This window comes from Corythoichthys intestinalis, chromosome 13, assembly GCF_030265065.1.
Source record: "Corythoichthys intestinalis isolate RoL2023-P3 chromosome 13, ASM3026506v1, whole genome shotgun sequence".
NCBI lineage: Eukaryota > Metazoa > Chordata > Actinopteri > Syngnathiformes > Syngnathidae > Corythoichthys > Corythoichthys intestinalis.
In genome coordinates, this window is record NC_080407.1 from 38,581,905 (window position 1) to 38,598,142 (window position 16,238).

The 16,238-nt window shown below is 39.5% G+C and overlaps 1 protein-coding gene across 3 annotated transcripts; it reads right to left on the reverse strand.

The window, feature by feature from the left end:
- Positions 1–1,486: 1,486 nt before the first annotated feature.
- LOC130927679 (gastrula zinc finger protein XlCGF57.1-like) lies at positions 1,487–15,734 on the reverse strand. Of its 3 annotated transcripts, none has more exons than XM_057853638.1 (3): positions 15,588–15,734; positions 12,274–12,384; positions 1,487–3,704 (listed from the first exon to the last, which is right to left on the reverse strand). In XM_057853638.1, the coding sequence occupies exons 1-3, from the start codon at positions 15,682–15,684 to the stop codon at positions 2,071–2,073; spliced, it is 1,842 nt and encodes a 613-aa protein (XP_057709621.1). In that variant the 5' UTR covers positions 15,685–15,734; the 3' UTR covers positions 1,487–2,070. The 3 variants fall into 3 exon arrangements, with proteins under 3 accessions (XP_057709621.1, XP_057709622.1, XP_057709623.1); XM_057853639.1 differs by lacking the exon at positions 15,588–15,734 and adding an exon at positions 14,929–14,973; XM_057853640.1 differs by lacking the exon at positions 15,588–15,734 and adding an exon at positions 14,807–14,921.
- Between the last annotated feature and the right edge of the window lie 504 nt (positions 15,735–16,238).

Sequence of the window (16,238 nt, forward strand, 5' to 3'; positions counted from 1 at the left end):
AGTATACCATAGGTAGTTTTATCATGAGACCATTACGAATATTCGTCCAGCGGCAAAATAAGGCATGCAGGAATTCACTTACCTCATTGATAGCTGTCCATTTGGGCCTGCTGGCCTTGTTTTTTTCTTTCAGTTGATCTTGTCAACGAAGAAAAAAGTTTTCTAGAACACCTTTGTTGATAAGTGGTAAAAAGTCTTCGTGTTCACTTATGCATCGAAATGCTTTTTCATCGTCACTATGCAGCGATATATTGAGTTCATGAAAACTCGTGTCGGGAAGTTGCGTCGTTGCCACAAAAAAAAAAAAAAAAAAAAAAAAAAAAACTGCGGTGAAAAGACCAACGTGATATCCCTCCGCCCTGAGTGTCCGGCGCTTGTTCTCTGCAAAGCAACTGAATTACTAATGTTGCTCTTCATACTGCAGTTATAGACATGCTATGGTAAGTTTTAATAACTTTATCCTGAAAACATAGCCAACACTACTGATTGCATGCGTCATCGGTGATTCTCCTGCGTGCATATGTTTTTTTTTATTGGTATGCTAATTGGGCACATTGACTTGCATTAGCATAGCCACTCCGGAGCCCTGAAAAATAATAAAAGACTAACAAACGCTACGTAATATTTTGAAATCTACTCCACTGACTAATTAACCCCCCCTAACTCGATGATTAAGCCTGATGTAAAAAAAATCCGGAGTTCCCCTTTAAGCCTTATGTGAAAAACTGAATAACACGCGATGACATTTTTCTGTTATTTTTATGTTGAGGCAGCAAAAGGAGAACAAAGGGGAAAATGTAACGGATAAGTTACTTTTGAAGTAACTTAGTTACTTTGATAATAAAGTAATCAGTAAAGTAATTAGATTACTTTTTTGAGGTGTAATCAGTAATTAAATTACTTTTTTAAGTAATCCTTGACAACACCGGTCATCACCAAGATGGAGGCGCCAATGCACTATAATGACTGGAGGGGCTAAACTGCAGATTTAAAGATGCATTTCTCGTCATCTGAGCTTTTCCAAATTGTTGTATATCTTTGAATCGCCTCCAAATAAGATTTATTTATATCATATTAATATTATTTATTATTTCCAATAATAATGCTGTTTTTTTTTTTTTTTGTCATACACTTTAAGAGTGTGTATATCAAATGCTGGGTCTTGTTGGTTTTCTGAGAATCTACTGAACCTGCTGGTAACTTGTTTGCTATGTAGCGCTAAAAAATATACCGTTTCATCTACTTAGTCGCATTGGACTGCTATTATTTTGACCCTATCATATCGTGACCCTGCCACATCGAGCCGAATCATACCGTAGGTGTTTATGTGTATTGTCACGTGCCTAGTAAATTGGCCAAAAGTGGCACAACAACAGGAACGATAACGTTTTTCATACACACAGATTTGTTCTGAAGGACCGGGACAGGAGGCTAGGACTGAATAAAAACAAGGTATTTATTATGATTATAAACATGGACGGTGAAGTACAAACACTTAAAAGTTCCCAGCAGAGTCGAGAGATTTTCATTGGCGGGGGCTGGTATGATGAAAAGCACAAACAATAAAAATATCAGTGTCCAATTTATACGACAGAGTATAAGAGCCGCACAAAAAAAAGACATTAAAGTCATACTGTTAGAATGGGGGGAAAAAAAGTCGAACTGTCATGGCGAGAAAATATGTTGTACAATTTTTATGAGAATAAAAGTTGCATTTTGTGGCGGTAATGTAGTTGAATAAGCAGCCATGTATTTTAAGTTGCACGTTACAGCCTCCTCTAAAATCAACAAAAATGAAAGCATCTCGTGAGGCTGTGTTTAAGAAACAGTTTCCACAATTCACTTAACTTGGGAGTTAAATCAGGTAAGCCAATACTTTAGGCAATAGTGTGGATCTACATCAAACAAGGATTGGACAAAGCACATGTAAGCCCCCAAAACTGCAATCGTCAACAGCATGGATGACAGTCAAAACAGTCATTGGCCACTGCTACTCACACCAACACACACACGTGTCTCTTCATCCGATCTTTCCGAATGACTACAAACTGAGCAGGAAAAAGGGTTTTTTCAGGTGTGGGTTGTGAAATGTATTTTTAATTTTTGCTTTTGACTGAATGCTTCACCACAAGAGGAGCAGGAAAAAGGTTTTTCACCAGTGTGGTTTCTTATGTGTCTTTCTAAGTCTTGCTTTTGACTGAATCCTTTACCGCAAATCGAGCAGGAAAAAGGTTTTTCACCAGTGTGGGTTCTTGTGTGTATTTTCAAGTGTTGCTTTCGAGTAAATTTATGACCACAAACTGAGCAGACAAAAGGTTTTTCACCAGTGTGGGTTCTTGTGTGTGTTTTCAAGTCTTGCTTTAGACTGAATACTTTTCCACAAACTGAGCAGGAAAAAGGTTTTTCACCAGTGTGGGTTCTTGTGTGTTTTTTTAAGGTGCTTTTGTGACTGAATCTTTGATCACAAACTGAGCAGGAAAAAGGTTTTTCACCAGTGTGGGTTCTTGTGTGTAGTTTCAAGTGTTCCTTTCGAGTGAATCCTTGACCACAAACGGAGCAGGAAAAAGGTTTTTCACCAGTGTGGGTTCTTATGTGTCTTTGTAAGTCTTTCTTTCGACTGAATCCTTTACCGCAAATCGAGCAGGAAAAAGGTTTTTCACCAGTGTGGGTTCTTGTGTGACTGTTTAAGGTTCCCTTTCGAGTGAATTTATGACCACAAACTGAGCAGACAAAAGGTTTTTCACCAGTGTGGGTTCTTGTGTGTGTTTTCAAGTCTTGCTTTAGACTGAATCCTTTTCCACAAACTGAGCAGGAAAAAGGTTTTTCACCAGTGTGGGTTCTTGTGTGGACTTTTAAGTGGTTAATTTGAGTGAATCCTTGCCCACAAACTGAGCAGGAAAAAGGTTTTTCGCCAGTGTGGGTTCTTGTGTGTATTTTCAAGTGTTCCTTTCGAGTGAATCCTTGACCACAAACGGAGCAGGAAAAAGGTTTTTCACCAGTGTGGGTTCTTGTGTGTATTTTCAAGTGTTGCTTTCGAGTGAATCCTTGACCACAAACGGAGCAGGAAAAAGGTTTTTCACCAGTGTGGGTTCTTGTGTGTATTTTCAAGTGTTGCTTTCGAGTGAATCCTTGACCACAAACGGAGCAGGAACAAGGTTTTTCGCCAGTGTGAGTTCTTATGTGTCTTTGTATGTCTTGCTTTCGACTGAATTCTTGACTACAAACTGAGCAGACAAAAGGTTTTTCACCAGTGTGGCTCCTGATATGCCTAAGACAGGTATGCTTATTAGCAAAGGTTTTCCCACACTGAGAGCATTTACAGTGTTCGTCGTCATGGTGAGATTTCTTATGACCATCATCATTGTAAGTTGAGTGTGATGTGGCGCCATTTCTGTCTGATGGAGCGATGAAAATGTCAGTTTGCAAGCCTTCTGTTGAGCTGCTGCTTGGAGGCTCCGTCCCTCTGCTGGCCTCACTCAGACAATCTTTGCTCTTCAGGGGCTCACCAGTCAACCTGGTGATATCGTCCTCCTCTTTAATGTATGGCAGCTCTACCTCCTCCTTTTTGATTGGAAGTTGCGCTTCTCTCTTTTGCTGTTGAGGGTGCTCTGGCTCTTCCCGTTTCATTTGCGGGTGCTCAAATTCCTCTTTAACGGAAGGAGACTCAGACCCCTGCCACTCAGGACCAAAATATTTGCTGAAACCTGCAAGACACAAGAGGAGAAATGATATATTTTATGGACCGTCTGTCCAGCTAGTAGGCTGTGAGGTTAGACTAGCTGAGAGCTGCATCTCGTACACGCGCGTACATACGCTCGCGTATGAGATGCATTCTGGGCTGTCACTGCCATGTAGAGTAGTTCCAAAAATTCGATTATTACATGCATCGTGATTTGTAGAGCTGGGAATCTTTGGGCACCTAACGATTCGATTACGATAACGATTCAGATGGTCCGATTTGATTCTAAAACGATTATTGATGCACCCCCCCCCCTTTTAAATTTTTTTTTTTTTTTTTTTATGTTTTGTACATTAGTTCCAAAATTGTTCAAAAATATACTCAGGCTAAACCAAACTACTATTTCAGTATCAAGTTAACATATAGCAGTAAACAAATATACAAAAATAACAGTAAATAAAAAACTCCAGTCCCCATTCTGTATCAGCAGCTTTAAACTACATTCAATTAATTTAATGTTGTGAATCAACCGTTAAAGTTGTTAAAATTGCTCCCGTTAATCCATAATTTCCCTTTTGTCAACTTTCGACATGTGAAAGTTTTAAAACTATTTTAAAGATAGATTCAAGTCAATATTTTACCGATTTAGGAGTATTTTAGATAAAAAGTTAATTAGGTTTGCTTGGAAGGTTCGCTACAACAGCCTTGCAGAGAAGTGTACTGCTTTAAGATGGCGGCCGTTTACTACGTCTGCATCCAGCTTTTTGTAGATGTGCTGCAAACGCTACCGCTACTGTAGTGCATCTAGTCTTATATAAATGATATCTACCATAACATTATGTGGATGACGTACTTTTGTAGCAGCTTCAGGTATGTTGTTGTGTTTTTTTTATCTCGTGGCATGAGTTGAGCTAGAGCCGTGAGTTGAGCATTGGCATTACCCGAGGGGCCGGGTAATGAGAAGCATGATGTTTAGCTACTCTCGCTCCGTTGCTCATTGACCGTGCGGCGCGCTGAGTGTGTTGTACTTCCGCTTTACTTGGCATATTTCAATAATCGGAATTTGGATGTTTGTGAATCGTTCTCGAATCTACCACGGCCGAATCGCGAATAATCTAAGAATCTGAAATTTTGCACACCTCTAGTGATTTGACACGTGACGATTCGATGACGATTCATAAAGGTTCAAAAACGATGATTTTCACTCATAACTTAATGACAGCCGGTCGTAGCGAAACGAAATTCAAGAAACGTCTGCCGCCCAGACACAGTTAACGGACGCACGCACAACGTTATGATGGATGCTCCCAGTTACTGGGAGAGAGATTTACTCCTTTTTAAAAGACTGGAAAATAAATTTGTGTATGAGACAGGCAGAAACAAAAGCACGACCCAGCGGTCGCGCTTTTGTGCGCAAGTTATTTTTTTAGAGCGAGAGGGGAAGAGAGATAGTTCGTTGCTCCTTGTCTTTCAGATTTCCAGCTGTAGCTTTAAGGCATTTCAATTGAACAATGTCCTGAGTGTGTTGCTAAGACGTGTGCATCTATAAGAGGTGAGTACACGAATACTCTTGTACTGTTCAGCCTTTATTGTTGTTGTTTTCGAGATGTTAATAGTTAGCGCCGAGCGCTAAGCTAATTAGCTAATTTGCTATCGTGTAGTTCAAGTGCAGAACGTATAAAACCATGATTACCGTAATTTCCGGACTACAAGCCGCTACATTTTTCTCTCATTTTGGGTCCTGCGGTGTGTGCAGTGATGCGGCCAATTTGTGTATTTTTCTGACGGCCGCCAGGGGCACTCGAACATGGAATGTGGGAGTGAGACACGTGGAATATATGTGTCGAGGAAGACGCTAGTTTGCACTACTACCGGTAGTTTAACTTTGTACATTGTGCATGAATATGGGTGGCGAACCCTCGTCTTTGTGCATGAGTAGAATTGGCAGACCTGCATCATGGAAAATGCAAGAAGAAATTAAATTGGCCATCAGAGTTGTATGGGACGCTTTGATGACGAGCGGCGAGAGATCGCTTGCCAAGACTCGCCGAATGCGAAGAGCAGCTTTGGGGGAGCCTAGCGTGTGAAGCGCTGTGAAAGAGTCCGCCATCACAAGTGGGCTTTGAGGGACCAGTCTGCTGCGAGGAGGACGGCACAGGCTGGGAGTGAATATGCCTCATTACGGGAGACATTGAAGGCGACGCGAAGGACAGACTGAGTAAGTGTGTGCGTGGCGAAGTGCATCTGAGCGTCTTCATATCCGACGCTGAGGGTGAAGACTTTCATGGTTTGAATGCACAGGAAGAAGATGAAGATTGCTAACAAAGACTTTTATGTTTTACTTAACCAGCACAATTAGTGCTGCACCGCAATGCTGATGCTATGCAACTTCCGTGCCGCTGTTATATAACTCCCGTGTTTGCCGGCGCTGTTTGGAACGAAAAGTTAAGGTGTGTTATTAAACGTTTGAAAACTGTATTTCTTTGTCAATGTCTCATTTTACTAAGTGGGCACACGCGGCTTGTAGGCAGGAGAGGCTTATGTATGTAAAAACTGGTTTTTCCTTTAAAAATGTACTGGGTGAGGCTTGTAATCAGGGGCGCCCAATAGTCCAGAAATTATGGGGTAAGTAAAGCGGTAACACTACAAACATGCGAAATAGTACAGAAATCTGTTGTTGCGGGGAGGGAGAGGGGGAGAGAAGAAAGTGCGCGCACTGTAATGAGTGTGTGTGTGTGGCGGTGTCAAGACCAGTTGTGATTTCCACCTGTCACTCCAAGAGTTACACAAGGCAGGTAACACTGTGAAAACAAAGTATATTGCTTAAAAGAAGTCTTATTTCTAAAGACTCTTTGTTTTTGTCCAGAAAATGTGGAATTCATTCCGCCAGCGTAAATTTTATTGTATTGTTGAGAGAATAAGTACTCCCTTTAAAATGGTTCATTTTTTTGCACTTTCTTGTAAAAAATAAATAAATAAATAAATAAAAAGCAGCTTAAGGGCAGCTTTTTGTTGTATGGGCATGTTTACATCTTTTCTGTTGAATCATCCAAGATGTTTTAACTGAATGAAAACAGCCGACTGAATGAAGAACAGACTGACAAATATAAGTTTGCCATCTTCGAGCACAAAGCCAATGTGACGTTTGTGTCAAAGCACTGTTGCTCTGATAAAATCTGAAAACATAAATGCCATTATGGGAAGGGCCACCGCAATATTAAGAAAGAATGCCCCCCAAAATCAATTAAAAGAAAAAAAGCTCAAAAGACTTCTCGCACAAAGCTGACCTCGTGCATGACAGAACAGCAAATAGTGGCCTGGATCAAGAGTAAGCACAAGAAACCATTTCGTGATGCAGAAATGATCCAAGAAATTTTGACACCTTGTTAGAAGGAAAGGAATGTTGCTAAAATAAAGTGAATACCCCAGTCACAGAAGACAGCAATAAGACGTACTGAAATAATTGCTGACGATTTGTCTAAACACCTTTGTGATTAATACAAAATGCATTTCCTCGGCAGTGGACGAATCCAATGACGCCACTGATCATGTTCAGTTAGTGAGCTATTATGATGAGGCAAAGGAGGAGTTGATTGAAGACGTGCCGGGATTGGCAACCCTCAGTTGGCAAACAAAAGGGGAAGACTGTTAGTAAATCATCTCAGAAATACTGAATGAAAGTTGTGTCCATTGGTACTGATGGATTGTTGGCTCAACTGAGAGCGAACCACTCTGGCCTGATATCTTCCCACTGGGGGTGGGAACCTCGTCATACCTCATGATACGATCTTTCCCAGAGCCGTCAACTCTCTTAATGCTAACATGTAACCAATGACCTTGTTGCATTATTGTTGCTGCTACTACTATTATCATGTCGGCTGCCAAATATGATCCCTGGTTATCATGTATTTATTTTCTTCAACATCAACACTCTACATCCTTCGTACACTGCCTAGTTGTTTTGTTTTTATTTTATTAAGTTAATTTTCTTGTATGTTATCTATTTATGCATGACATAAATTCATTGTGTGATGCACTGGAAGGGAGTTGCTATTTTTAATCCCATTGTACTATGTATAATGGCAAATTCCTTTCTATTCTACAGTATTTGTGATTCAAGGCTCACGATAACGATCTCACGATGTGGCAATAAAACAATTCACGGTACATTGGTCAGGAAATCCTTCTATGATCTTCTACCATACAAGTGATAAACAGAAACAAGCCATTTTCATCATTGTGCTGTGAATTGAATTGAGTTATCTCTAGTAGATATCAAATCCGTGAAGTGGGAGAGTGGCAGCAACGAACATTGGTTCATTCGCTTCCATCCCTCACACTTTAAACAGATTGGACGTCTATGGAAGTTAGTGGCACCCAATGCCCGGCAATTAGTGCATTTTGAGGCATTTCACGTCATTTCCTGTTGATATTCGGGCAGTTCCTTTCCATTTTGGGGTATTTAGAGTCACTTCCTGCTCATTTTGGGTTACTGAAAAGCAGAGGTGGGTAGTAATGCGTTACACGTACTCTGTTACATTTACTTGAGTAACTAAAATAAAAAGTACTCGTAAGAATAGTTTAACTGAGCCATACTTTTTACTTTTGAATATTTTTGTGAAGAAAAAAATGCTACTCTTACTCCGCTACACATGAGTCGTAACATTTTCCTCTTTATTCTACATACAAATTTGTTTTTTTTTGCCAGTGATGCCAAGAGTAGCTCTACCAATTTCACCAATGAGACATTGCAACAATAACCACATGGCTACATTTTACCAATAAGATGCAAGCTTGCCGTTCTATGATCACGCCAGCCTGTTCAATCACGTGGGGTCTTTAAAGCACCGTAAAAAATTGTTAACCTCCCTCCCAGTTTTTAGTTGGCACCGATTGACCACGTAAAACTGGAGATATCGTCCTTTTAAAGGAGATCCTTTTAGTTTCATAATAGGAAATATGTTTTCTCCACAAGAGGGCACTCATGCTGATTGGATGAATAATGCTTCAATTCTGTATTTCATCTCTCTCTCACCGGAATTCAATGATTATTTTCTTTTTTTGTATTTCTTTGTATTAATGTGGCTATGTACTGTGTTATTGTACAGTATCATTACAACAACAGCTCATATAGATAATTTTGTGTTGAGGAAAAAAATGGCATTGTTTAAAAAAAAAAAAAAAAAAAAGCAGTTACGATGTTACTCATGACTTGGGTATTCTTTTCACCAAATACTTTTTTAATTGTACTTGAGTACATTTTTGGATGACTACTTTTACTTGAGTAATTTTTTTTTTAAGTAACGCTATTACTTGAGTAAAATTGTTGCCTACTCTACCCACTCTGCTGAAAAGGAGGTGACTCAAGAATGTCCCCAGATGAAGTCAACAGGAAGTAACCTTTAGATTACACGCGTAAAGACTCGTAACTTTTTTTTGATGGACCGATACGTTGGTTAGATCGGTGGCTACGTTTACATGGACAACAATACCTTCATCCGATCAATTAAAATGATGATCGGATGCACCATTTCATGGACAATAAAATTATTCAGACTTGTGCGTTCATGCATCAGAACTTCAACTAGTCGAACTAATTATTTAACGTTCGCAGATTGACGTTGCCTTGGTGTAGTTTTGTAATCACTGTAAATATGGTTCGAAGTTTTATTTATCATTTTTTGGATGCCGTCATATTAATTTAGTGTACACATTTGTAAACTTTTTTTATTCATTTTTTTTTTTTTGGTGCTGTAGATGAATGAATGGGTCACAAAACAAACCAAAATGAAGTTCATGCTTGCTATGTTTTTGTTTTTACAAACAACGAAAGCATATGAACAAAACCTACTCGTAATTACCTTTCCCACGGCATGTGAAGGCAGCAATGACCAAATATACCGGAAAAAGTAGTTAGACAAAGAGGAAGACATATAAACCTCAGTGCAACAATGCATTGCTTCGTCCATCTAGACATTAAACTCTCGCGTTATTTTGTGTATTTTTCCCATTTTTCAACCATAAAGTCTTTCAAAAATTTTAAGATCATTAAATATCTCCGGCAACGTCTTGGTCACGGATACAGACCAATTTAGTCTTGCTCAAGTTGTCTTAGTTGTTGTATCTTGTCTTTTGTTTGATCTGCATCTACTAGCTTCTGGGAATAACAAACACATTTAAAGGTAGTCCCCGGGTTACGCCGGACCCGATTTACACGATTTCTACTTTACGAAGCCTGCAGCTCGTGTTTCTTTTTTTTTTTTTTAAATGTTGACCTTAGTTTTGTTAAGAAAGCGAGTGCATGTACAGACGTGCCCACCCCACACACGGCACACACAGAATAGCCGAGTGACAGAGGAGGCAGCCTGCGCGCTCATTTGTTGCTTGTGAAGCATCCAGAGGTGACAGCTTTACATAACCCCTTTTGTACCATTTTTTGTGCGTTTTCAATTGTGGTCGAACACTTGGGGCAAATTTACGTGATAGTTTTTGATGATGTGCGAACGCTAACGGATACATGCTAATCGTGTGTTATTGCTGTATCAGCAGCGACTTGTAAACACACATTTGAATTGCTGTTATTGATGATGCGACTGATTTAATTTAATTTTATTTTAGTTTGATGCCGTAAATGTTGATGTCATGAGCAGCTGAATAAAGGCAGAAATCCACACGGATGTCTGGCATCGTCATTTCGGAGCTTAGCTCACCGTCTAGCTAGGACTTAGCTCCAACGTCTTGGCGAGGACAGTACAATACATGTTTTTGGATCTTTTTTTTTTTTTTTTTTTTTAATTTAGAGGGTGATTTGAGGAATTCAAAAAGTTGATTCCGACTTACACGAAAACCGGGGTTACATCGCCAGCCAAGGAACGGAACTCGTTGGTAAACCGGGGACTACCTGTGACGTCAGGGATGGTTTGTTCCAAAATTTTTACATGCGGCGCCGATCGGATCACCAATCGGTATAAACCACTCCTCTCGTTCAGAATAGAATCTGAATAGGTTGGATCGGGTTTCAAAATATTCCGAATGGCATTTTTATCCTGGTCAGGCTTTAAATCCCAATAAAAGTGTCCATGTAAACATATCCAGTGATATAGTTGGCATCCATTGCGGTCTGGCAGCAGAACCCCTCCCTTCTCAAGTTGTCATGGTTTTTATCGCCCCCATCGTCTTTTTTCTTTTTTGATGAATGGACAAAAGAGACGAAGGCTAGAGTACTAACGACCATCAAGACTTTTTGCAAGCTACACGTTGAAGATAAAAGAATAATTTATGCAGACTAGCTAGACTTGCTGGCTTATGCCAGTTGAATATGGCAACAGATCGAGTTTAAGTCAGTACTCCTCAAATAGAGGCAGACTCGGAGAACATACTTTTTTTGCTGTACGAAAATAACGTGTAACTGCCCATCTACTCAGTGGGTGGCAGTGGCGCTTTCATTTTCACAGCGTGTGCTGTATTTTTGAACCAAACAAGAGCACATAGCAAAGAGCACTGGAGATATGAAGCCCTAAGACGAGGAAATATGACGAAGCGTATGTAGCGTTTAGCTTTGACTTTCAATACAGTGGGAGACGAGGAAAGACCAGTTTGTTTACTGTGTCTAAAAGTGTTTGCAGCAGACAGCAGGAAGCCTAACCAATCGTCACTTAAAGACATTAGAGCCCAATCACATTTATAAGCCGCTTGATTGAATATTGCCTCAGCAAACTGACAAGCACTGTTAGCATCATATAAGGCGGCATGCCAAGTTGCTCAGTGCAAAATAATCCCACACCATAGCAAAGGAGCTGATAAAAAAAAAAAATCAAAACAGTCCACTTACACTGTAGTTTTTGTTCTATTAGTTTTTGTTTTTTCGGTCAATCTGTTTGGCATATTGTCCTCATGGGTTAATGTTGCTGATCAATTTGAATTTATACAAATGATCAAAAACATCTACCTTGAATGTATTTTTCCGCTTGGATGTGACTTTTTGTTTTTTAATTGATGTGATTTAAATATTTTCGGTTACAAACCAAACAATATTGATAGATTGAAGTTAAAGTTTATTGTAAATTAATCTATATTACTTTTCTTTAATATTAAAAAGAACAATGTTATTCAGAGGTGTACGTATGATACTTTTTACAGTGGCGGCAGAGAGTTGGGGGATGTGAAATGTTTACATCTTCCTGGCAGCATGGAAAAGAAAGTTAATTGAAAAGCACTGGTTAAAGTAAACAAGGGTGCAAATGTTCCACTTGGTGTGGTTGGCGTGACCAGGTGTTTGGCGTCAGTATGTTTTACACAGTGTTACACTCTCGTTTGCTCTACTCAGTGTGTGTGTGTGTGTATGTGTGTTCTAGCCTGGTAATTGAGCGCAATATATACTGTACATCATGTAATTACTTCAAATTCGTTTCCATAGAAAGAAATCTGCAAATAATTGTCAAGACGACGCCGTGGCGTGACCCTTACGTCAGTTAACGAGTCCACTGCACAGCTACTAAGAAAGCAAGAGACAAAGATATTTCCTCACTTATGAAGGTACCATTTTTGATTTCTGCCTCATCTGAAGAAGAAAAAAAAGCAATGCTTAGAATTACCTTGAATGGGTACAGACTCTTCCTCATCCTTGATGTATGGTGACTCTCCCTCTTTCTTAATGCATGCAGACTTCTGGTGCTCAGGACGATGGGTTTGGGTGACATTTAGATCTGCAAGACCACAAACACACGGGCCAAATCTTATTTCCTTATTTGCAAACTTCTGTCCCCAAAGTTGGTTTCTGTTGGAGAAAATTCTTTATTGCCAATTTTTTGTTGATTGATAATTTGTTGTCATCCAATCCAACACAAAAGTAATTCAAAGTGCTTGACATCACACCCAGATAGCAGACAGACCTTGAATAAACGTTGATTTTCCATCATTATCGTCAGTATGGTTGACATCGAAATTTTCGACAATAAACAAGGTTGAATCCATGACACATGACAGTGACGTTGAAACAACGCTGTTTTATGGCATGTCAGGCAATGGTTGGGTTAACATTGTTTTATAGTTGATGAACTTATGTTGACAAAAAGTTGATTTATGATTGAACGGGAAATAGGATTAAAAAGTCATCAAATTATGGATGAACGGGAGTTTTGGTCGAAAAATAGTTGTGTTCTTGGTGTCAACCGGGAAGACAGCGAATTGCCTCGAACGAACTCCACTGGAAACGGCTCTTTTAAGGCAAGCCATATTTTAAGGTAAGCCCGCTGTGCTGTGTTAGAGCCTTTAACAGCAATGATGTCTTATTGTAGAAAGAACCGCGTTTGTCATTATTACTGGTATATAAAACCCTTTGCCAGACATAATGTGGCAAAGTTGCCAAAATTGTAAGAAACTGCATTTGCTGTGATTGGCATTCAAGCAAAACCCCACATAGCTGAGATGTTTGCTAAGTAGAAGTTCAGGCAAACTCAATTCCTTTTCCAATTTAACTGCTAAAATCACTAGATATTACAGCCTAGTTTCGATGAATTTACTGAACACTGAGACAGTGCAGTCATCGTAGCTAGCTCCGTTCCCACATTTAGCCCTAATTTGGTTTGAAATTGGTGAAGAAATTCACTCCACCACGCAATGCTGAAGTATATTAAACTAACTTTTGATATCTGTTTGAATTGCATGATATGACTTAACTGTGAATGCTGTTTTGCTTGAGTTCTTCAAATTCACTGAAGAGGCAGATGAGGATGGACATGTCAGAATATGCATTCGCTGCTGTTGTGCAAAAGTGGCTACGCTATGCCCCGTACAGGCCGCGGTGGTGGCGAGCTTCGCAGCGAAGCTCGTCACACTGAAGAGGAGGCTTAAGTTTGAAAACAGCATGTTTATCAAGCGTTATTAAAAATAATTTGAAATCTAGCCATATTTTTACTTTTTTATTCATTTATCATTTTATCATATTACCTAATAGTATTTTATTCGTCAGCCTTGCGGTTTCTTCTGTCTGTAAATAAAGCAGGTCCTCTAAATATAGGCATATTGGAAAGCAATAATAGTCATGTTTGAAAAAGAAGGAAAACATAGCATTGTTCCAATATTTTTAATAATCGAAATGACATTTAGGTTTTGGAAGGATTTCAACATTGGAACAAAATTAATCGAGGGTGCAAAAGTGATGACAAATCAACGTCGGGTGTCAACATTGATTCAGCAATATAAGATCGACAGGGAAATGTTGATTCAACATCTTTTCAACATCGGTCTGCTATCTGGGCATTAACCAGGGCCGGTTGTAGAAAGGCATGCATGAGGGTGCAGTCAGAAATGTGTAGATGGCAACATATGTGGGGCACTGCGAAGCTCTGGTGAGCAAGCAAAAACATTTTTGACCACTAATCTGTCATAAAGAGTCAGACATAGCACTTTAAACTATATAACATCCAACCAAAATACAGGTTTCTGTAAAAAAGTGACATTTTTTTGTTTTGTTTTTCAGCCATCAGTATTCCAAATCAAAATTGGGACATCCCTTGTTGATAGTTCACCTGTGCTCATCAACTTCCATCTCTCCTTTACCTCTACCTGCACTCTGCTGCTCTACTTTGTCTGGACAGAAATATCACTTATAACTGTTATGCAATTAATTCTCGTTTCTCAACTGGTAATTTGTGACCTAAAAGTGGTTTATGTTACCTGGGTTGGTTACCTATCTACCTCTCTCATTCTTTCTTGCTGCGAGCAAATAACTTTCCAATATCCATTTGTAAGAGTAATGCTGTTTGAGTCAAATACAAGTAAAAAATAATAATACATCTTGTCACAGATTACAGGGACTGCAGTCACAAATAAAATGCTTGTAAAACAGCTGGAAATGATGATGAAAACACATACAAATTTTTTTACAGGTTATATCTCAAAGAGAGGCAGTTGACTCAGTTCATTTTGGTCATATAAACAAATAGCAATAAATAGCATCGGTATTGATGCAGATCAAATACCACATACCATATTAATTCAATATTAGACAACTCTTGAGTGAAAGCCTCTCACTCAAATCGTATTTAATTACCATTGTATTCATAGCCAGTAGGTTAAAACACGGCAGATACTCTTCTGCATTAATTCAATACCAGAGTACTTTACCTCAGTTAACTGCCCGATACGTAAAGTTGAACCACTGAAATTCACAATTCATGCGAATGGGCGACCAAACAAGCATCAACACATACAGTCGGTAACAAAAAAGAACAAGAATTGGAACTAACCTGTAAAGCAGGTGGGAAGATGTCATTCGCACCTGCCATCGACTGTATGACTGGCACATGCTAATATTGATGCTGCATTCAGGTGCTGTTGGGCTAATCGAAAAAATCATTTTCTATTTCATGGCGTCTATAAAAAGCGCCAAACAGTCACGCAAGTTGTGATGTATCGTTGGAGCATTAAAATAGGCTACTCCTATTTATAGCAACCATGTTTTTATCCCACATTACAACTTAACAGCACATCAGCACGATTTTCCAACTTGGAAATACAGATCTCCCGAAACACGTGAACACAGCATATCTCCTGAAGGTGGTTCGCGGAAGTGTCAAGCTATCACACTATCACCGCCAAAGTTATGTGCATAAATTACCATATTAAGAGCCATGTGCAGATTTTGTATATGGAGTGAGTTAAAAATGTGCTTTCTCAACGAGTAAATGTTTTCATTTGAGGGGACAAGAGATTTATTTGAGGGAGCACCGCCCCCTCTTGCCCCTGCGGAAAGCCGACCCCATGGCCAATTAACTATGAAAAATGCGATTAAGTGTGAATAAAAATGTTAATATCTTGACACCACTACTTTTAATTCTCATCAATGAGATTCGTCTTCTTTCTGTCATGTACAGTAGCCTATACGTATTATCGAAAGTAAACCAACCTTCTAGTCTGTGAAGAACACCCTTTGCGTGCATTATTTTGCACACAGTCGAGCGTTGGTGACGCGGAGGCTCCTCTTTTACTGCAGCCGGTGACATTTTACTCGCTTGATTTCTGAATGCTTGACGACATGTCGATGTTATCGGTCGGCCAGATTGGCAAGAATAAAGTGACTTCGGTTAAGTGACTGAGATAGAGGAGATCAAAGAGAACAAAGAGGAAAAAGTGGCCGCTCTTTTTGCTGCGTTCGAGGAAGGTGGGAAGCCGGAGTTTTCCAACCTCCGACCAGGAAAGATATACTATATTTTATATAAAATATACAAACAATACCCATTCTTGTCAGGGTATGTGTCATAGGGCGGAAGTGTTTTAATATTATTTTGATTTTGTGTGGTTTGGTTTGCAATGACTGACGTCAGCGCAGCATACCAAATCATAGCATCAGTCTGGCAATAAAAAACAACACAAAAATCAGTCTGGTAATAATACATGAAACAATGTTGTCATCTTTCGGCCAAATGAAGGTACTTGGGGATATGAAAGCATGGGAGGCGCTATAGACCCTACCCACCGACGTCACAAAATCACGTGCTCGCTGTATGGTTCCGCCCCCTTGTCCGTCATTTTGTGTCTGTATTATCAATGGTCTCAA